Source organism: Haliotis rubra, unplaced genomic scaffold, assembly GCF_003918875.1.
Source record: "Haliotis rubra isolate DU_JTF1 unplaced genomic scaffold, ASM391887v1 Scf46, whole genome shotgun sequence".
NCBI classification, from domain to species: domain Eukaryota; kingdom Metazoa; phylum Mollusca; class Gastropoda; order Lepetellida; family Haliotidae; genus Haliotis; species Haliotis rubra.
Window position 1 is genome coordinate 1,313,561 of NW_025767146.1, and position 23,547 is coordinate 1,337,107.

Consider the following 23,547-nt stretch of genomic DNA (forward strand, 5'->3'; position numbering starts at 1 on the left):
TGATGAGCATAAAGCGCGCGTCCGCCTGAGCCTATTTCTCACCCACTGTGATGCTAAAAGTGTCTCCTGCTGAGCAGAGAAGCACACAATGGTTACATGATCTTTATCAAATGGAATGATGGAGCCTTAGCGATGTTTTGTGGTTCAGGTTCAACCGCATTGCCATCACTGTCACAACATCTTCCTCGTGTGTTACTGAGTACAGAGCCGTCAAAACACACTTGTGTGGGAGGACTTCCAACCAACAGACCCTGTGCCATCTAGCTACATCCATGATAATTAGTCTGGGTAGACATTAACGCTATGTGTCAACAGTATACACGAAGAGGGTTCTAAAATAAGGTTCCTAAAATGCTGTAATTATGTTGCCTGGATATGTGCGCTATATAAATATCCTATTATAATAATAATAATAATAATAATTATGTGGGTTTATCACCGCACAACAAGGCTGGAAGCCTTGACATTAAAATACAATCAACAAAAAACGTAAGAATTCTCTCCTACACGCGGAGACCGTTGTACATTTCTGTCTTTACCATGAGCTGTTAATGAATCGCTGTCAAACAGTGATGAAGCGGTGAGGGTAACGTATCTCGATGGTCACAAACACATGCAATGACAAGTCAGTCGTTGACCTGTAAACTCACGTGGTTATGTCATCTCACAGCTGAATTCAGTTTGCTGATTGACGTCGGACTTACAAATGTTTTATCTACATGACGGTGGGTTGTAAATAATCGAGGCTGGACCAGACATTCCAGTGACTGATATCATTAGCTTCCATCTAAGCAACTTGGATACGATAGATAACAGCATCCAATAAACCGTGTTCTATTGTGACTGAGTGAGTGAGTGATTGAGTAGGGGTTTTCTCTGCACTTCTGTATCGACCTAAATGCATACAGCCATAGCCACTGAAAACATACAATCCTTACCAGTTTGATTACACAGTTACAAAGAGCTCCAACTGAGGCGAATTGCTCGTGAACTTTTGAGAAAAGGATGGTATGCCTACTGGCGCCATAAAGTGAATATGAATGTTTGATAATTGAATGTCATTGAGCTACTCACTTGCACATGCACCTGAATATTTGGTTATAGAATGATGCACTCACTGATCTGAACACCATGCACATGCATGTTTGACAGCTGAATTACCGCCTCACTGATCTGAACATCATTAGTAAGTGAGTGAGTTAAGATTTTATGTCACATCGGCAATATTTCAGCCATATCGTGACTAAATCAAATTATAGATATATAGTAACTGATTTTTTTTTAAAAGCTGCCAACGAAGGACAGTAAAACAACTAGATTATCACATATATAAATTTAAAACTAGTAATTAAATCTGATACATTTTAACTATAAGTGACAATACAATATAAAACAGGCTGTAGATTACCAACAACTGAAGGTAGATCACCATACTAGGGACCATGGGGACTTACAGTACATTTGCTCCTGAGTGTGAACAACATAGAGGTCAATATTTGATAATAGAATCATTGAAACGAACAACAAGCAATTGAATGCTTGAAAATAAAATGATCTCACACGCATGTGAGGACGTGGGTGTGAATGTAACAGAAACATCCAACTGCCTAATGTGGGCAGCTTGCATGTGAATGTCTGATAATCTAATGATCAATACATTCAGAAGAGCACCTGCATGTAATCATTTGAAATTAAAATACTCTACGTCCTGAAGTGAGCAATTATCCGTGTGAATGTCTGATACCACAATGCTTTTAACCTCGTGCAGGTGACTAACACGAGACTCAGTGATAATAGAATGATGTAGCACGTGAGTAACATTATCCACCTAAAAGCTTGATTTGTGCATGCATGTGAATGATTCATCATGTACAAATCTACACCTTCATGTGGCCAACTAACATGCTGTTGTTTGAAAATAAAAACTACACCCTGATGTGAGCAGTTTCCAAGTGTATGTATGATAAAATACTTGTCTACATTCAGATGTGAGTATATGAATGTTTCATGATAAAATGATATTCACCCTGATATAAGCAGCATCTATATGAATGTCGTATTATAGAAACATCTTCACCCTGATATAAGCAGCATCTATATGAATGTCGTATCATAGAAACATCTTCACTCCGATGTGAGCAACACGCTCAAGAAAAGCATCTTGGGTGTGAATCTGTCATAATAAAATGATCTCACACCCATGTGCGCAACTTGTATGTGAATGGCCGGCAATGAAATGACCTAACATGCACGTGAGTAAACTGTATGTGAATGCCTGACAACATGATCTAACATGATGCAACGCTATGTGAATCTATCCGATTACACCACTACAAGAAGCTTCCCCTGTATCTTAAGAGATATGTCTAGAACTGTCTCTGCAGTTTCTAGCTGACTTATCAACACTCTCCAACAAATTTGAGTAACATCAAAAGTACAGTCTTATTCTTGTATAGTAGGTAAAATATGTTTTGTTATCGAAAAGGGAAAAGTAGTTTGACAAGCGATTGTAAATATTTAGATATGTTTGATATCGGATACGTCATTATGTTTCTTCAGAATGGACGTTGGCTCATACATCTCACGTTACGGTGCATCTAACAAGCAGCTTTAATTACACATTAACACGGTATTGCCTCTTAATTGCAGGAAATACAAACAGGCTCCCATGTCTAACGATGTCATCAGCAGCAAGGGTCTGATACATGTCCGTAAAGTGGATGCACCTATCAATATTTCCTGTGAAGATGCATCTGATGCAGATGTACACTTGTCTCTCAAACTTGAGTTGTAATCTTTTTCAAAATATCAATAGTTACATACTTTGCACATTCTTTCATCTACTTATTGTTCTTTCCATTCTATCGACATGTTTTCTTGTTTCAGATTTTGAAACTACATGGAAATCTTATAAAATAGTTTTTAATCGTTAAAGCATATATATATGTTAGACAAGCAGCTCATAAAGCGATGAGTACTCTACCTGACGCTACTCTAGACTCTAAACTACGACAAATCTCTACTTGCCGCCATTGATAGACAATCTACGACGCATATATTTGTGCCGATCTCGGCAGACAGACAACGACAAATCTCCAGTCGCCCGACATACTGATGGAGCTTTAATGTCCACAGTACAGATGATAACATTCCGTCTCTGCAAACCGATGGACGATCAAATTCATCCCTGTTCCAGTTTTCAACCGGTGTTCATCAGGGTGTATGTAAGAGTAAATTCATAAGTAGGCATGCTGCTGTATGTCTGTTACGGCAAATGAAAGCGTTTAGTGATTGAAGCGTCATATAAGCAGACTGACCACACGATCCCAGACATCGATACGGACAATTCTCTGTTAAGGAAGGAAGGAAGGAAGGAAGAAAGAAAGGAAGGAAAACCCTCACACTCTGTGCGTTCCATCATCCCTTTAAAGATTCAAGTTTCATCAGTGTTACAAAAGCTTTAAAGAATCATGTACTTTAGAATATAGACATCAATACACGTACCTGACTGAGACTGCGATGACAGCAACAGCAACAGCAACACTACTTGGGCTGTTGGCAGCAGGGAGACAAAACGACGGGGAATTTTCCAAACTTCCAACATCTTCGTGCATTGCATAGACGGGAGACCCACACCGGGCTACCTGAACACACATGCACTGGTTCGGCAGCCAATAGTTACATTCAAAGAGGTATCCCCTTGCATCAAGCGGATGGCACTGACTTCACTGTCGTGTGTGTAGATACGGTATCCTGTATTTTTACACCGAACACTCCAGGAACTGGCAGACAACGCGACACACAACGGTCTCTGCTGCAGCAGCAGGTTGCTCTGCCTTCGTCTGTCACCACTGCGAGTTGGCTGGCAAACAGAAGCGTGTTTATAGCAGTCTTCGCGATCTCCCGCCGGCGACTACACAAGCTTCCGATAGGGATCGATGCACATAGAGCTCATCCGAGATAGCTGCAAGAAAAACACATACTTACAAACTGTTTGACATTCCACCGATACTGTTAAAATGCAACAACGAACAGAGAGTTTTTTCGACTGGGTTGAGATGGACTTCTCGCGCAAATGTCTGTCGGCACTGGTGACGGCAGATCTACATCTATTCAACATTGCATCAATTATGTACCGTGTATCGTTGCTAAATAGTGGGCGAGCTGGAAGATGAGGCTGTGCTGCCTTCCACGGTAGAATAGGTAACACAACAAAACAATAGAACAGTTGTTGTTAATTCCACTAACTTGGAAGAGACACACACAATTTGTTGTGAAAATATACTGAGTGTGTTTAATAAACATAGTAGTCCGTCCTTTGTTAGATTTAAGATGTCGGTTGGTTACACGCAGTTTTGATGACTTGAACATCATTTAAAAATCAAGAAATGTTTTTTCGAGGAATATTTATCTGAAAGGGCTTCACGATTTCGTTTTTTTACCTGAAGTTTGCAGTGTTTAGATAATTGTTTTCTGCTTATAAACAACTTGATAACGTTTGTAATACTGTGCTCAATTGCTGTTTTCAGTTTGATTTCTTCTGTTCGACTGTATAATTCAGTAGCAGTTGCAACCGTATAACTGCCACATGTATAACACCCGCCAAAGTAGACATGCCATGACGTCTTTAGTAAACGTACTCTCACACCCTTTGTAGACATCCTTCCAGTAGTCAGAAGCCATTCTAGCCCGTCCTTTTTGGACAAACTTTCCAGTCGTTAGTAATGAATCTGTCACTTGTATACGACGATAATGCAAATGATTCACAATAAAATCAGCCATGACATCATGTATAGTCATACGCTAGTAACCCCATCAAATATAGTTTATATATTTTGTAACTTACATCAAGTATTTGTGGCGACTATGTACCAATCAACGCGCCGCTTTTGTTCCAGACATTTCATGGATCTGTCGAGGCACTCTATCCTTCTTTTTAGAGAGGACCAACTTGGCTGATTGCCCGCATGCCTACCCCGACGACTTGCTACGTCACTAAAACACTGATCTAGACTAGATCACATACAGTCGGTGATATAACACTGAAATATTGCTACCGGTGGCATAAAACGCGACAGAAACAATGACAGATGGAAGTAGCAACATGGGAGGGGATAGGTTGGTTGCGGGAACAATGACAGTTCATGCCGCCAGGAGACCGTGACACCATCACAATGATATACATGTGTCATGTTCCAACAATAATCTATAATTAATTACCTACACCTGAAAAACAAAGGCTCAGGACATCGAAAGTATTAACAATTAGGTCGCATCTGTATCCAATACAAACAATCCGGTAATAAGTCCGTCATGGTATCATCAGCGAATAACTCAATCAAATTACAACACTCCAATAGTCTATATGTTGACCCGTGTTTATCGCAACTGCACCGAGGATCGATAACTGTCTCAATGCATTGTGAACGATCAATCGTCAAGTTGCTGGAGAACTCATAGCTTGATCACTCACTAAGAAAACGATACATGATTGCTCTCTCAGCCAAGTGAAGCCGGAGAGTGGAATTACCTTGCAGGAAGAAATGAATACTTCCATCCTCTGTGTCTTCATCCAGCAACGCTGCTGCTTCAAACAAGGGTAACAACTTTAAACCAACAACGCTGTAGTTTAACACTGCTACCCTAAGACACTGCATTAACAGCTGCAAGCAGTTTCTCCTTAAATTAGCACCATAACCTTTCGAAACGTTTTTTTTCAACTTCAAGTCAAGCAGTTGCTTTGTTTAGCATAGTTCCTGGGTCACGTGGTACATACAGGTTCAGATCCTGTATTCATTTGGTGAGGCACCGCTGACTTGAGTCAGAGACGGTTTTAATCAACTGCAAGTCCAATATACGTTAGATTCAGTACTCTGTTGGAGACACAGTGATTTAAACTTGAAGTTAACTATTGCCTGGCTGGAACACCTCTGACACAGTGCGTCTCCTTGTCTGATGGCCTACCTGCACAGGCACCAAGGAGATGGGTGATGGGCAGCAGTATGCATTTCTTCCTGTAAATACAGTGCACTGGCGGATCATAGCTACTTCTGCAAGCGACAGGCAGCATCCCAACCACGTCCGTCTCTGTCACAAACAGTCTCGTATTGAAAATAAATTGCCGTGCCATAATTCTCGGGAGTGGAAGTAATCACGGTATAGGGATCAGTAATTGTGACCCCCAACGCATCATTACATTCGGCCAGTCATTTGTTCACTTAGACTTAAGCCTCCCCTGCTCTCAGTTTATCGTCCAAGCTGGCCATCGATCGGCTACCACAAGTACACATGATTGGCTTGTGCGAGCCAAGAAAACCCTGAGACCTTCCAATATTTATCATACGGGATTGGAATAGCAAACCGACGCTTTAAACCCTCACTTTAATATCGTTGACAAAGTGCCTCCAATTTGTTGTCGTTATTCTTCAGTTTGTGTCTGATTAAAAAAGTTCCCTGATTGCACAAAACTCGTCAACGACTAATGTTTTTTTTCCCTGACGAATTGTATAAAAAGAGATATGGTACAGTGGCAGCCGTAGACTGGGAGGGTGATGTGCGGCATCGCCCGTCAAGCGCATCATCTCTCAATCATTGTCAATAGCATTACTCCTGGAGGCTCCGCCAAACGATCTGTACACTGATATTGAATCCCAACACATCATTAGCTGTGTCTACATGTAAACAGCGGTAGTGAATATCAACAGTATCTCGGAGTCGCACGTCGGTACTGAATTATTATAATTGTGCATCAGTAATGAACACATCATATATGTCTACTATATCTCCACGCGTGTGATGGAGTTTACATGCGGGCATTGTCACTGAATAACCATATATGTACATAAGTACTGAATAACTCTGTTATACTAGTTGTATTTAGAATTAGATGCATGTATATGAATGCACTGATGCCGAGTAAGGGCGTATCTACGGACATACCATTGCATATGACCACAGAATTAAATGAAATGGTCAAGTGCCTGGGTAAGGATCTCTTCAACACATTTCAGTTATATAAAGTCGTATGAAACTATTTGCAGATACAAAGAAGGTGAAATCCACTGGAAATGGTAGGTTCTGACCAACCAGGATTTATCATCAGGCCACAATGGGATTCGAACGTAGAATCATAAATTATGATTTTGACAGACCTAAGGGACGCAACTCTCGAATCACTCCTAAGACGAGAGGGCAGGTTATTGAAAACATAATCATCTTAGCTCTGAATCATCCTTTGCTTTCTTTTGACGTGAGTAGATGGAAACTCACTCACTCAAACGGGGGTATCAGTACCTAAATTCAGCTGATTTGCATCCCAACTGCAGTAATGGATATGTATATAATACCAACACCACTCGCATGGCTGCTGAAGAAATCTGCAATCTGTTCAATTTATAGAATGTTTTATTTTTTTTTACTCTTCGTACGAGAAAAGTCGTTCGTGCCAGACATTCGTTCGTGCAACATTTCAGGATTATGTCAAATGAGCATGATAAACAGTGTCTGCATGTATTCCATCCCGACACTACGTCGTCCATCACTGCCAGTAACTGGGGCTTTAGCACAGAACGTTGTCACACATGTAGGAGGGGAAGCCGCTAATTGGAAACAGTTTTATGAACTGAGTTCTACTTATATTTTTATAAAGGCTGCCCCAATCTGCATTTAGGCAGTAGAGTCAAGCACAGCCAGTAATCAGAATGGACATAGTTGTCAGGAACTCCCTATATCAGACACCTCGGTGCGCATCAACGCTATATCTGTCCAGCACTGATTGGAATTAGATTATGACAAATTGCACGGATGAGTCTATTCCCAAGCCTTACTGGATTAAGAGGTGACAAGATAGGAGATCATTTAAGAGGAAACAAGCCCGATCCGCGCCTTGTGATTACCTCCACAGAACTCTCTCTAAACATATCTCCTCGTCGTACCGCGCCATGGAAAAGTCTCCCGCTCGTTGATTACTTTAGGCATAGTGCTAACATTTAAGTGAGAAACTGGATTGTCCTTTAATAAACAGAAGACGTCCTTGTGGACTCTTCTTACCCGGCGTTCGAGAAGAATGGAGGAGGAAATTGTTTGCCCAATTTTGAGATATTAGTAAATATGCCCATATATATGAATAATGCGTTCGGAGATCAGTTTTCAAAGTCCGACCGAAAGGAACTGCATATTTGATGTCAGTTTGCCTTCATTTATATACAGGGGGACACTCTTTCTTCATCTTCTTTCCCAGTTGAATAAAATAAGGTCATCCTGGAATTACTCAGCGTTTCTCCTGTCATTGCTTTAGAGGTTCACGAAGAACAGGGATGCTCGTACCTAGTATAAATATAGTACACTTTCTGTCACTATAGAAGGTAACGGTCATATATCACATATTATATGAGATAATATCAGGTATTCTTCTTCAGTAATGGAGCTAAAGGTATTATCCTACACCATCACCCCGCGATATTAGATACTGTTCTATCAGGACACGGAGCAGCAATTGATGTAAACACAGTGTGAACCTTTGGAGCTACATGACCTTTGTCATGACTGAAAGAACTTTGAAAAGTGCAAAGTTCTCTGTACAAGTCTGACTGTGTTGTAGACTTCTGCACCACTATCAAATAATGAAAATAACAGTTGTTTGCAAGTATCCTGCCCATATCCCATCACAAAAACTTACAAAAAAATGTCAAGTGTTTAGCTGAACAAACATGGACACGTATAGTACACATCAGAATAAGATATTGCATCTGATAGCATTTCGGCAACCAATGCGTCAAATTTGAGAATGTTATCCACGTGTGGACATTGCAGCTTTGAAAAAGCTTTACTAAGTTATAGAACGTCGTGGCCCTGATCAAACAGCTTCTAAATGTGGAGAGTTGAATGTCGCTCTTTGCAATCTTCGTAGAAACAGCCTGCTGGTTTGTTCCTCAATGGTTGTAAGTGTAGACATCAAAGCCTGAGACATTGGAATACTGCTTGCTATTAAGGGAAAGTTGACTCTAGGAAGCTCAATTTAAACGTCGGTAGCTATGTATACACGATCCTATTAGTGATACTACTATAGGGATCACTATCGCCAATGTTTGTCACGTAGATCATTCACCTTGCAGGCAGTCAGGTCATCTGTCGTCAATAAAGATGCACGTTCATGTTTTCCATCTTGTTCTTGAAAGGACACAGTACATAACTCGATGGCATAACGTCCTGGTATATTACCTAAATGGATTTGAAGCACACGCCACCTGCCCCTATGACAGCCTTATGAAGCTACCTGAAATATGCTAATCATCTTAAATGCATACGTATTGTAAAATCATTAAATCATGTTCACATTTGTGTTACTGCCATGCCGTGACGTCACCGAAACTATGCGTTCACATGCGCTAAGAGTAGCCTTAAGATGTCGCTGGCACGTCATCGATGCCTACTGAGAAGCATCCTCATCAACGTGGACTGCAGCCGTGAGGTAGACACTGGCAGCCTGTAAGCACCAGGACTGCGATAACAATGAGACCACATCTATCAACATTCCCAAAGTCACCATGGTTTCAATGAAAAAATAAAATTTTAAGTTGGAGGTAATCCTATTCCTACGGTCTGATGGTTCTCAGTGTACACAGTCATCAGCTGTGGCACAGCTTAACTACCGTGGGTGAGAAGCTCTTGTCTGAAATCAGCACGCCGGCACGCTCATGTAAACTGACAGTTTGTCTAGCGTGCCTATTGCCTCTTTGCACCGGTTTTCTCCAATCCCCTAAAGAGATTTCACTTGATTGAAACAATGTTTCTCTACAGAAAGAATACTTAATTAAAATGAATTTAAAATAGAATGTGCAGATAATCACCGCGTGAGGAGACCGTGTGGGTTGACACTGGAACCCGAGAGGCGGTGAACAGCTGACATGTTTTAGAACTGCAGGGGTCCAGGCGTGGAGAAGTGGCCCCTGGTTTGGAGGTTCAGTGGCTGGGTGGTAGAGGGCGGACAAACAGAGAGCAGAAACTGTGCACGTCAGTATTGCAGGGTTAGTCGAGTATAAGTAGTTGGTGTTGCAATACTAGCAGCGGTTGCTCTTAAACCAGTTAGCCGTTAGAAAACAACGAAATTCATTCATTCATTCATGTAGAAAATTTTATATTGTACAAGAAATGGTAATTCAGTTTATATAACACGTGAAAACATGTTACTGCAAAATATGAGAATCATATTGCATAAAGATTTACTGGTGGGTACCACTAGGACAGCAGACCTTTGTTACGAAAGGCATGCCGGCGAAAAAACGCAGATGTGTTATTACACGTTGAACTGAAACACTTCGTCCAAGACCTCCAAGACACAAGTCCAGAAATATCGCAATGTAATAACACTATTACTTTCAAGATTCAACCAATAGTGAAGGACGAGCATGTCGAAAACATGAAACTGTATCCCCAAGAAACACGAGGACAAAGACTTGACAATGACAAAGTGTGTGTCCCTAGAAACACGGGAACGGAGCTTTGACAGGCTGGGTATAAGCGACGTGACAATGACAATATATGTGCCCCTAGAAACACGGGGACGGGGCTGACAGGCTGGATAAAGCGACGTGACAATGACAATATGTGTGCTGTCCCTAGAAACACGGGGACGGAGCTTTGACAGGCTGGATATAAGCGACGTGACAATGACAATATATGTGCCCCTAGAAACACGGGGACGGGGCTTTGACAGGCTGGATATAAGCGACGTGACAATGACAATATATGTGCCCCAAGAAACACGGGGACGGAGCTTTGACAGGCTGGATATAAGCGATATGACAATGACAATATATGTGCCCCAAGAAACACGGGGACGGAGCTTTGACAGGCTGGATATAAGCGACATGACAATGACAATATATATGACCCAAGAAACACGGGAACGGGGCTTTGACAGGCTAGATATAATGGACATGACAATAACATAATGATACGAGTGTGTCCCAAAGATACACGTCGACAAAGACAAACACCGACAAGCATTAAAAAAGCAGTTCAGTTTAGTTTGACCGTGTGATACAGAGGCACCCAAACCGAAATCTGTTGTGAAACACTTGACAGCTAAGGCTGTACTATATGACACAGAGCCACGCCAACAACCGAAAAACGACTTACTGTGACGGACAAGCATGTGAGACATAGGACGCCTTAATCATGCAAGTTTAACACCAAACATGTCGACTTTAAGCAATTACTGTGACAGACAAGCATGTGAAGCATACATTAGAACAGTTTTATTGTACTGTTAATACAAACATGTCAACAGAGATCAATTGTTGTAGCCGACAAGCATGCGAGAAACACAGTAGTTTCATTACAGCCTGGCTCTGAGAATGATTTCATGTCGTCTAAAGACAATTCTTGTGACACACAAGCATTAAAGCATATTACGACTTCATTACATTGTCTCCCATAATAAATATGTCGAACACGACTTATTATCGAGGGTCGCATGCGTGAGGATGGATGACATTAAAGCATCCAGTGTATCATTTCCTAACGTCGCCAACCCTTGTGGGTCGTTATTTATCAGGATCCTTGTCTCAGACACGCGCCTGTAACTCAACGTTACATTGTTACATTCCAAGGTTTGATGAACGGATTCTCTCAACCCTCCCCAAAAACACTGACGTTGGTAACACGATAACCTGAAATGCGTCAATCACATCCCCTATCAGCGTTGTTGGAGAGCACGGACGTTACATGCAACGACAAAGACACGAACACTGTCCTTCTCCTTCGGATATTCCCGTTTTTCAGCTCCGGATACTGGCTACCGTCGCCCTAACAATTACATTATCGATCCTAGCAACAGGCTTCCAGTGCAGTTATGTTTCCGTAAAAGCTTCTATTTTATCATCACAAGAAAAAGGGAACACGAGGGTTTGAAGTCACTTTGTTTTTTTTCTCCACAATTTCCAGCAAACGAACTGATTGTTTCAGAGAAAAGCTTAAATAAACACGTATTTTCCATTTCGGAAGATCCTGCTAATAAAATGTCAAAGAATCTAATTGGTTGTTTCAGTCAAATAGATTTTGCTAGATCCTTGTATTCCCCGTGTTATTCATTCATCAGCTCCAGATTTAGAGGCGTTATTCCTTCAATGCACATAAAGATTTCCGTTCCTGTGTAGAAGACAGAAAAGCGATTGACATTAAGATGGCGTATAAGATAACTCACTGACTTAGAAAGTGGTGTATACATATCAATGTACTCATACAAATCAGTCTATTTCCACGTTATTGTGTTCACAGTTTGAGTGAGCACGTTACTGCTTACGCTCTAACTGTGTGACGTGAGATATACCAGGGCGTCTTTCAGTGAGACTGTGATATTGATAAAGTGTCAGTTCAGGAGAATAGGAACACTATTAAGTCACGGATGATCTGTTGTCTATGGGCATCAAAATGTATGTCTACCACGCGTAATGGTAAGACTCATCTTTCTTCATTAATTCATCGCAACATCTATTCTGACAGTGGAGACCCCAGCGTTCCTGTAAACAACCTCTGTTGAAAGACAAGTTCGTATCTATAGCGAACCATGGATCAGGAACGTAAAGAATGTACCGCGGGCTGATGGAAGTAAGTTTCGGACTATCAATAGCTGACCATAGATCAAGAATACACAGAATGTATCATGGGCTGGTGGAAATAAGTTTCAGATTATCTATAGTTAAAAGAGATCAGAAAGACACAGAATATACCACGGGCTGATGAAGCAAGTTTCAGACTATCAATAGCTGACCATAGATCAAGAATACACAGAATGTATCATGGGCTGGTGGAAATAAGTTTCAGATTATCTATAGTTAAAAGAGATCAGAAAGACACAGAATATACCACGGGCTGATGAAGCAAGTTTCAGACTATCAATAGCTGACCATAGATCAAGAATACACAGAATGTATCATGGGCTGGTGGAAATAAGTTTCAGATTATCTATAGTTAAAAGAGATCAGAAAGACACAGAATATACCACGGGCTGATGAAATAAGTTTCAGATTATCTATAGCTAACGCGAGATCCAGAACACACAGAATATAGTCATGGAAATAAAGTTTTGCTTGTGATAAAAAAATAAATAATGCATGAACTGACAGAGCGGGCCTCATTTGACCGCTACAGTTGGTCATTTGTACTGTGAGAGACTGTTGTGTCCGTAACATCATTCACTTATGTCGTCATTCACTCACTAACTCCGTCCGAGGTAAAGCCTCTCTGGTGGTTGAGGTATTAAGCTTCTGGTACGTGAACCTATTGCGGAACTGGCACCTAGGTGCGTAGAGAAGGAGAAAGTCGAAATTATCATGACGCCTCCTGTCTTGCCTGGCACCTTCCGTCCAGTCGATGATGAACCCGTACAGCCTGTCGAGCACTCGACACTTCAACATCATTTGACATACATGCACAATGGGCCTCACATGTTTTCAATGCAATGCTTATTTTAAGCAAAATCTTGCACTGTAATCACGCAACATCATAAAAGGACGCTTTGATGCTATTTGGTCACAAAGGATTGAATGAAGTGTGTTCAGAGTAGAGGCATCCACAGAGCAGAACCTCCGGACACATTGTCCCTGGAGTGCACAGGGCAATGGGTGCGACAGGTACACAGGGTTAAGAGATGAAAGGCTACAGCTCGGATTCTGATTGCTTCTATTTCCAAAGGAGACACGTGACAGTTAAGACAAGTATAGATGTGAATTGCGACTCAATGACGCTGAAGGTTGGACGGTACGCATGGGCGTTGTCACACCCGTTACTCCTACCGCCCAGGACATTGAGCAGGAATAAACATATAGAAGGGGCTATCAGAGAGACTTCAGACCCAACAACACATAAAACACGCCTTTCTTCTCTTTCAATTTTTTCTTCTTCATCTTTTCTTAAACTATGGATAATTTGTTTTCAGCATCAACCCAAAGAATTGTTGGTTAATTACCACTCGGTGAGGTAATTTACCTTGATGACAGATTTAAAGATGTGCGTCGCAGCGGATTTTGAATCCGTGATAGTCCGTAGTGAATCCTAACGAAGGTTGTGTTCTGCCAATGCATCAGAGAAGAAACAATGTGCAATGGGCAATGACACTCAACATCAAGGCGAGTGATTTGATAGCTTCTCGTTAACATTATGCCTTGGTTGGTCCTCGCTAACACACGATTCCTCAACGTAAGAAAATAATAATGATGGCACCACTAAAAGTGCTCGTGCTGGTCCAGTATGAAATGTATATTTTCTGGTCATAAACTCCATCAATCGAGACGAGTGAGAAGCAAGTGCTAGAGGCGGGAAAAACATATTTCACGTGTATCACAGAGGCAGCATGTATTGTTCGCGCGGTTCAGCTCTTAAATATTTTAAACGCATTTCAGGTGTTAAAACTATTTGATTGTTGCCATGGTAATAAATGGCTGAACACAATTGTTTTACGTACGTGACGAATCAGCATTTCACCCAAGACGTTCTAGAAAGTCTCATGTATCTGTGCTTAATGGTAATAGTCTTCTTAGAAACCCATGGGACTTCTGGGTAATTGAAAATGGGACTTATTGGTAATGGAACAGAAAGTACTTAGGTTTTTTAACACTTTAGTATTACATATCACTTGTGGTGTGGAATTTAATATAAGTCTTGTTGTTTTGTAAGTTGTTCGTTTTAAATTCTTTGTAAACTATGAAATGCATGACATTTGACAATTTATTACAATCATGAGAGGGGGAAGGATGCTTGGCGTAACTGGACTACTGGCATTAAAAGACATTGCATTGTGGTAAGAACATGGTTAAAAATGTATAATAGGAAAATATTTCATATTGCTATAAACATACTTGTGCTGATTGGTTAAAATATTTTTTGTACATGTTTGAATATCATTTGAGGAACACCCGTGTTTATCTGGGTTAGAATCTAGATCTTCAGCAACCCATGCTTGTCGTAAGAGGCGACTAACGGGATCGGTCGGTCAGGCTCGCTGACTTGGTTGACACATGTCATCGTTTCCAAATTACGTAGATCGATGTTTATGATGCTGACCACTGGTTTGTATTGTCCAGATTCGATTATTTACAGACCACCGCCATATGGCTGGAATATTGCACAATCATTTACGGAATTATTGTGTCCATCATGTTCATATGTTGTTGTTTTACAAGAATGTATGTAATTGTCAGGACAAGGACTCTGTTTGAAACAGCATCACTGCGACTGAATTGCCGAACCATTCTACACCATTTCAAAGAAAACACAAAACATAAAACATGTTTTACCTCTGAGTTACAAGATAATTGTTCATGCCTTCAAGGTCCAAAGGAGATAGAGATTTAGAATATTGCATTTGTGGCATGCAACAGCCGAGCACAAAGTGATCAGATCGAAATGAATCAACGTCAACACCTAAAAAATATTACGTGGTCTTTAAAGGCTGTATGGTGACCACTGGTGAAGCGAGAAAAAGGTGGCAAATTGCATAGAAGAACCTGTCACATCAGATGGATGACAGGCGGTCAGTCAGAGAGAGGTAAGATGGCTACAAGATTTAGCTGGTCAGTTGGGCTAAAGCATGGACTGAAAAAGTTATTACATGATGTGTAATTGTACTGCACGTCACGCTGTGAGACATGATACGTGAAATGGACAAGAAGACCGTAATGAGATGTAACAAAACGTGACATACAGTATTGTGACAAATACTGGCTACTGGCTACTAGCAACTTCACCTGTGGACAAAATGTATTTAGTCTGATTGTTTGAGTGGCCAGTTGTCCTACAGCAGCAAGCGAGGGTATAGGGCAGTCACCATGTTCTTCAAGTGGACACTTCACCACCATCAACGTATTGACTCACTCGTGTTCCTGATGTCAATAACGTCAAAGGACGTCTTTCATGACAGCGAGACAAAGGGTATTTCTTCATGGTATTTTGAGAAAAAGTCTTTAAACGTAAGACTAATACATGTATTCCCAGTTTAATTATTTAACCAACGTAAATGAAATGCTGTTATCCAAACAATGTTGATTTATGGACCACCACCAAACACAAATCTAATCTAGATCAATTGTTTGCTACTCACTCACTCCACCGCTACAACGGAAGACGTCTACAACAAAGACTAGGTTGATAGACTGCTGCCTTACCTGATCGATGGCGATAACAAACAGTGCTAATAAAGGTGATTGATGCATTATGAATATTAATACAGGAAAGTGTTCCGCTGATTGTCATGACAGACCATGTACACAAAGACGATCGTTATTATTTTAAATCGCATCTCAATGATGTGTTTAGCAACGTACTAAGATGAAGCGGTATCTTCCTTTGATCCCAGTGTTCATCTTGGCACTTGATATGCGTGTTAACTATTAATGAAGGACCTAAGAATAGTATAAAGTAAATCATAAACAAACTTATTACTGAATACATGCGGACCATTTGAAATGGATTGACGGCGTCTTGGTTATACGAGTTTACGTTGTTACTTGGAAAATGGTATGCAAACATTTCATAAAACTCTAACACGATGCATAACATTGTGCAATATCTTTCATTCGTAACTCCATGGTGATGAAAAATTATGTGAACTTATTGACCGTTATCTATTGTTATAATTTTAAACATTTAATAGACTGAACACTCGAAATGTGTGGGGGATGAATGAAAGGATGGCTGGCTGGCTGGATGGATGGATGGAGGGTATGGACGTTTGGTCACTGGTCAAGTTCATTCATCCCTACCAAAGTAGAGCTGCGTTCATCAGAGTTGAACTTCATTATCAGGAATGGCAGTGACTGTGACTTTTCACGACCATTGTTATGGGACAATAAAATACGAGTGCCATATGGCCACTATTTCATCAGACGTATTTGCATCTGTGCTGTTTGTGTAAAAGAAATGGAAGATGGAGGATTTGGGAGTGGCTATAAAACAACAATTCCACCTACCAGTTTTAGGTACAAAGAGAAGCATAAATCTAAACCCACACAAGCGCTCGTGAATCCCAGGCATGAAAACTACCAACTTTGTTGTAATAACTGTTTTGTTATGCAGGGTTCGGCAGGTCAATATCGGTTGCCATGGTAACAGTGTTTCCTGTTTAAATGCTAAGGTACATTAGACACATGTCCTTACATTGGAGCGTGTGGAGTGGTTTGAAATGTAAGACAGAATATGATGACGTTAACGAGTCGGGGAAATCCTGCATCTGATCAGTTGGAGTCATCATGTGTGTCTGTTTCATCTCAGGAGACTCCATCGCTCCTCTCCCCGGTGGCTGTGGCAGGGTTCCTTGTCGCTTCACGCACAGTAACAATGAACGACGTTTGTGTTCCTGTGTTGCTTTGCTGCTTCAGCCTCTCTACTTGTGACCTACTGGAACTATTGGAAAGGGCAGTGAACCTGTCTTCAGCAAATTCATCATTTACTAAGATAGTCGTGGTATAATGTAACTCATGGTAATCTTCAGCAAATTCATCATTTACTAAGATGGTATAATGATAAAAATGGTGATTTTCAGTAATCCATTATCTTTTGAAGCTGTCTTTACTTTTCGTGACAAACTATAAAATATAAAATACAGGTAGCACAGTTTACTCTCAAAAAAGGAATTGCTTGTTACCTAACGCGATACAGCAGAACTCCTGACAAACAGCCACTATTCCTTGAGATACACTGACACATACTAGTATTAATACTGTTAGAATGCAAACTACTAACTGCAGTCAGTTTGTCCATATTGTTTAGGAACAACAGCCTAGTATATTAGTAACTAAAAACTAACATTGATAACTTTGATTTATACGTTTCGTGTAAATAAACTTCTATTTGAATCAAGATAATATATATAGCTATATGTAGATAGACAGACACTCAACGAGGAAACACACTGTCCGGGATTTGCCCATGGTTGGTAGGATATTTTCAGCTTTCTGTTTCCTTTCATGCTACATCTCACAATTCTCTGACGAACTGAACTATTTGTGAACAATAATAAACTGCAAGTCTCACAGATGAAAACAGACAATATGGTGATTGTTATCGCATTCGGACCCTCAGTCCAAGATCTAAGGGGAAGGAACTGTTCCAACGGTGGTGTCAATTCTAGGTATGCCCTTCCAACTGATCATGAGCCAAGACTCATTTATCTAGCAATATGTCGTTACATCATTCAAGACTTGATTGTAACTCCTTGTTTTAATATACTCGAGGAGCCTGGAAGACAGACTAAACTCTTCTTCCAATGCATCTCTACTTGTGGGAGTTTTCTTGGATGTGAACAACGAATATGGAGAAATAGCTGCATCACATTGTCACCACCAACAGTATGTAACCATTGGATTTTAGAGTGCTAAACTTAATAATATTACTAAATGTCCTACAGCTTGAGTTGAAGGAATCTCAGCCATATCTCGTATCCCTGTTGCTGCTCCTACGCATTTGTACATATAGTTCTCTATATGTCAGACAAGGTTGAAGCCTGCGAGGAGACTAAACCGTGCGTGTTTGTAATGCATGTTATGTCATTGTTCTGGCACATTGAAACAACCAGATGTGGCCATATATCTCACCATGGGGAGTCACAATTATAGAAAAAATATCCGCAGGTAGAAAAGACCAAAAGTTTTAACTCCTACGGTTGTCCAAAATTAGATCACTTCAGTGGAGTTGATGTGAATAAGCAGCTAATCTAGAGGAGCTTCATAGCGTTCCTTAAGTGTTCTCTATTGACCATTTTCAGAGCGCCCTGTCAAAACAGCCTTGCATCTATTGATCTACGGCTATAGAGTAGTAACTTTATTATCCTTTCCTATAAAATTTGACAGTATTCTTTCTAAAGTGTTTTCATGATGTGCTTACAAATAAGTGGGCAAATTTGGAAAGAAGAAAACACTTAACAGGATTTTCACAATGGCGGAGACTTTGTATTGTCATTGTGAAGTTGTGTGGTGTGATTTCCTTACTTTCTATATGTCGTTGATTCTTGTGGATGGTGCTACTCATACTCTACTTATCCTTCATTATCAGCTGTCTGCGTCTATATAGATCAACAGAGCAGTGTATTTGCACTAATTTAAAACATTTATATTTGTTCCCCTCCTACTGCTCCCGAGCAAATGAAATTAAGATAGAAAAGCTGAATCGGCACTGCAGACTGTTGTATTCAAGGAATTGACTGGTAAATATTGTCTGATAATGTCAATTCTGCTCTTTACATTTGATGGTCGTTCTATAATTTGATCTCGCCTTATGAACAGAAGAAGAGAGAGACCCGCCCCCTCAAATGTAACCCCCAAGGATGAAGCCGATACACAGCCAACCCACTCCCATACTGCAGATGCTCAGAATTGGTTTGCCTTATAAAGGTGTTCTTTTTCCAAAGCCTGCTTGAGTTGATTACACTCGGTTCATGTCAGCCCAGTGTTATCATATCTCTTGGGAGGCATTTGAAACTGTCTTCGAGGACGACAGTACCCTGGTATATTCTTCTTGAGTTACGTCATGCACAGTTACCCGTCTGCCGTCTATCCGTCAATTTCTCCTTAAGTCTAGTTATTCGTATTTACCATGTTGTTTTAACTACGAGTGGACATCGGGAATCTAATTGAAAACACAATATTCAAAAACGTATTCATACATGTATGTGTGATCTGATAAATAATATATTTACAGAAACACTGTGGGAGGTGAATGTCACGTCACTGGTTTCAACCAAGCATCGAGTACTGTTGGTAGACGTGATAAAATCAATATATGTGTATTTGTATGCATGATACACATTGTAGACACTGTAAACACTGTATTTGTAATCCCAACTCTGTAACATTAATTGCTACATACCACAGAAATATAAATGGCAATATGGGCACCACGTTCCCACAGCGTCACCACGTACATGAGTATGTCTATTCTGCTGTACCATATGTTACCATTCTGAAAGAGGTATGCATTTTATCATCTATGTCACTAGGCACACCGCTCACAATCCCAGCAACAGCATCTCTGATATGTGTCCACAGAATACAGATCTACATGTAAATTATGTATGCGGTGCGTGTTCAATATTGGGTTTATAACACAGTTTGTCTGTCTACAGTTCGCCAGCAGCGCGAAGCCTGTACCTTAGCCTGGAAACGCTGAAGGCTTTTCACGCTGAAACATGTATCGAATATTCCTTTTCTGTTGTCTTTGAGGCATCCTGCAAACAGTGCTGAGAGGAGCCGGGTCGAACTTAACCAAATACAACATAGATGTTCTATTTAAATTGATGCAACATCCTGTTACCAATTTATAAATGTTTGGGTGAGTGAGCTGACGCAGGCCCGTACCTGTGAACAGCTTCGTTACGTTGGTCTCACAATGTTGATCGGTATTTAATTCGATTAGTTGGTATGTGTATATGTATTACACCAATCAGTAATTATTATTTCAGTGTCACTGTCTGTAATGTATATGGCGGGTAACTTGACGACTTGTACATTTAGATAAAAGTTGCAATCGCTCATCAGCATACAAAGGACAATGCAATAAAACATGACACTCATCTTCAATAAAATCTTTACAGTTTCGATTCTAAGCGGCGCTACCGCACATCTTAACAAAGCTATTGCTTTTCTCATAGAGCGCCTTGAGCATGCACTAGTGCGTGGATATGTGCGCTATATAAATATCCTATATATATAAATCCACCTTTAAAGTACAGTACGTGTGTAACTTATTACCTCCCCTACCAGTTAAACTACCAACTTGTAAAAGGTCCTGTGTCCATTTATGAACGAAATCGCTGAAAACAACATCTGCAACTTTTGAAACTACAAAAGGAATATTGATTAAAGTATTAATCATAACAATAAGATGCACTAGTGTGATGCTGCGATAAGACATTGGGTCTCTCAGGTTGTCAGCTCCAGACTTAGGGGTAGGGGTAATGATCCCCTGGGCCCAGTTGGAGGGTACATGACCATGTAGAAAACAGTTTATGAAGATAATCTCTTCAGATGTCATTTGTCAAAACATCAACTGGAATATTATCGAAACCCGGTAATTTCTCTCTCTTAGCTTGACTTAGTGTCATCAGTAAATAATCAAAGTTTTCAACTCCTAAGACCTAAGGGATGAAATGAGACTAAACAGTAAAGCCGTGAGGAAATTAACTTGGTATGCCCACTCAAGGTAGTAGTTAGCCAAAAGTGTCATCGGTAAATTGTCAAAGTTTTCAACTCCAAAGAACTAAGGGATGAAATGAGACTCAACAGTAAAGTTTTAAGCTACAAACATTATTTCACACATTCACTGATATCCTAACAGGGAATGTGTGTAATGGAACACCAATAAAATCAATAATTTCATGAAATCCCTGGAAATTTTAGGGAATACATGAAATCCCTGGGGGTCACAGTGATTTCGCGAAATCACTGAATCTTTCAGGGATTACGTGAAATCCCTGGTTTCACACATTGCCTGTAACATATACATATATTTACAGCAATGATGGACTGCTAATGATGTCAGTACATCACATTAATGAGCTGCAGAGCCAGTGATGAGGGTATGTGTTTGTATAATTGTTTATTGTCATGATTTGCAATATATATCAGAAATTGTTACAAAAATAGCATTATGCAGGTTTTACATCCACTGGCCTGTACATAAACACACATCTTTGGAGATATTATACGAGTTTAAGCTGATGAGGGTCTGTATAAATATCTAAGCTGATCTTCTCAGGATTTAAAAATTAGTTGTTCTTTAAATCGAATTAAAGTATTCCTTCCTTTCTCTTTTTGTGGGGTCGTTTAAAAAGATGATTAGTTCATCAAATGTCAGCAGCAATCATTCGTCCTGTTTTCTTACTGTGTCTTTAAGTAGACGCTGAAAGATCTAGACTGATGTTTCTTCTATCATGTTTTTGACTAGCGTCACACATCTTTAAGGAAGCTCATTTTCCACACGACCCTTTCCTTTCCAAGAGACAAATGGCATAATGATCACCGAACCAGGTTTTCTAGCCACGAAAGGTATCCTTCTTCCCCTTGGAAAATAATTCATTTGTCGAATTAGAAAAAGATAATCTCTACTTTAGATGAAATTTGTCCAAACTAAGTGTGTCTGCTGCATTTTGGGATATGTACTTGTCATGACATATTAGATAACGTTTAGAGTTTTTACTTTCATTATTTTCTTAAAAATAACTGCTTATGAATCGTAATTCGTAATATGGTGCTGACTGGTGTTAAAACAGTGTTTCATTTATATTACTCTTGATACAACATTGTTAGATGTGATTCGAAGTTCGAAAGCCGATTTCTAAAATGTAATAAAAAACTCATGATGTGATTATATTTAAACGGTTGCTTCTTTTGTCATGGGGGGTTACATTGGCTCGTGACGCCATAGCAATTACGAATGTCGTCATACATCTCTCAGCAGCCTGAGCACGTGAAGAAATAATATATTACTGATACATGCCTTCAGCTAAAAACAAACAAAATTCACATTTACAATAAAGATAACCGGCATGCGTACATTTTTAATTTGCGTTGTTTTTGTAGCATTAAATACGGAGAATTTCAACATTAGAATCCCTTAGATTACGCTTATTGAACACCCAATACCACCTGCCCATCTAAACACACAGACTGTTTATCTCCACAAAACATATTTTAAGGAGTAAATACGGTTTGTTGATGTTATACACGTCTTCAGTCCAATATTTCCCCAAACTTGACGTCAAGTGTGGCAGGACGGACTCCACATTGTGGAAACTGAAGAACGCTCACATCGAAATAAACACTTGATTGTGAACAAACATGAGCTTATCATAAAATTGTGTAAAATAATAGCAATAACATTTGCTTTGGAACATAAATGATAACTAGTTTTCAAAATAAACAGTTTGGGAGATTATTGATTTGAACATGAGCCAGCAACGGTGATGATTGAAGGGAGAACGTTGTCTTCATATGACAAGCAAATCTACGTTTATCTGTATGTATCGACTCCCTGGGGAAATTTTTTGAACCAAGCTGATATTTTCCTTATCAATCGTTTCGTGACATTAGAGCTCTGTGTTTAACGACAAGAGCTACAACAAACACATTCGGTGTTTTATCATTCCAGAGGTGGAGAAGCGAGTATGAGCGAGGTGTAAAGCCAACTGATGGTGGCAAAATATAATTCGTGGAATCGTCCGAGAATTCATCTATTCATTTGTTTCTTCCACCTACTGCCTAAATCTCCTGTTTTCGTTTTTTAAATACATAAGCGTGTGTCTAAAATCCTCGTAGCATATAATTCAACCCATTTTGAATTCACACAACTTATTTTAGCATTGTTACAATATCTCGCCTTCGGGCGAAACTTTCGAAAATAGAATTTTGCCCGTGTAGGAGAAGTCTTTTTCATTTCCTCATCTTATGCTTTTTGTTTTGCAAATAAATAAACGTGTGTCTTCAAGTATCATGACATAACATATTCAACAAATTCATCACATTCTGTGCGTGTGGTGGCATGACTCGCAAGGTAAAG

The 23,547-nt window shown here is 40.0% G+C and overlaps 1 protein-coding gene across 3 annotated transcripts in view; it reads right to left on the reverse strand.

Annotated features, from left to right (window-relative positions):
- LOC124290204 (neuronal acetylcholine receptor subunit beta-3-like) overlaps positions 1-23,547 on the reverse strand; it is a 137,585-nt gene that overhangs the window by 46,933 nt on the left and 67,105 nt on the right. For 2 of the 3 annotated variants that reach the window (XM_046726915.1, XM_046726913.1), the window contains exon 3: positions 3,505-3,964. In XM_046726915.1, the coding sequence (XP_046582871.1) occupies positions 3,505-3,619 (115 nt within the window). In that variant the 5' untranslated portion in view covers positions 3,620-3,964. Of the gene's footprint in view, positions 1-3,504; positions 4,089-23,547 lie in introns of those variants that run through there. The other variant, XM_046726914.1, reaches the window with a different exon arrangement.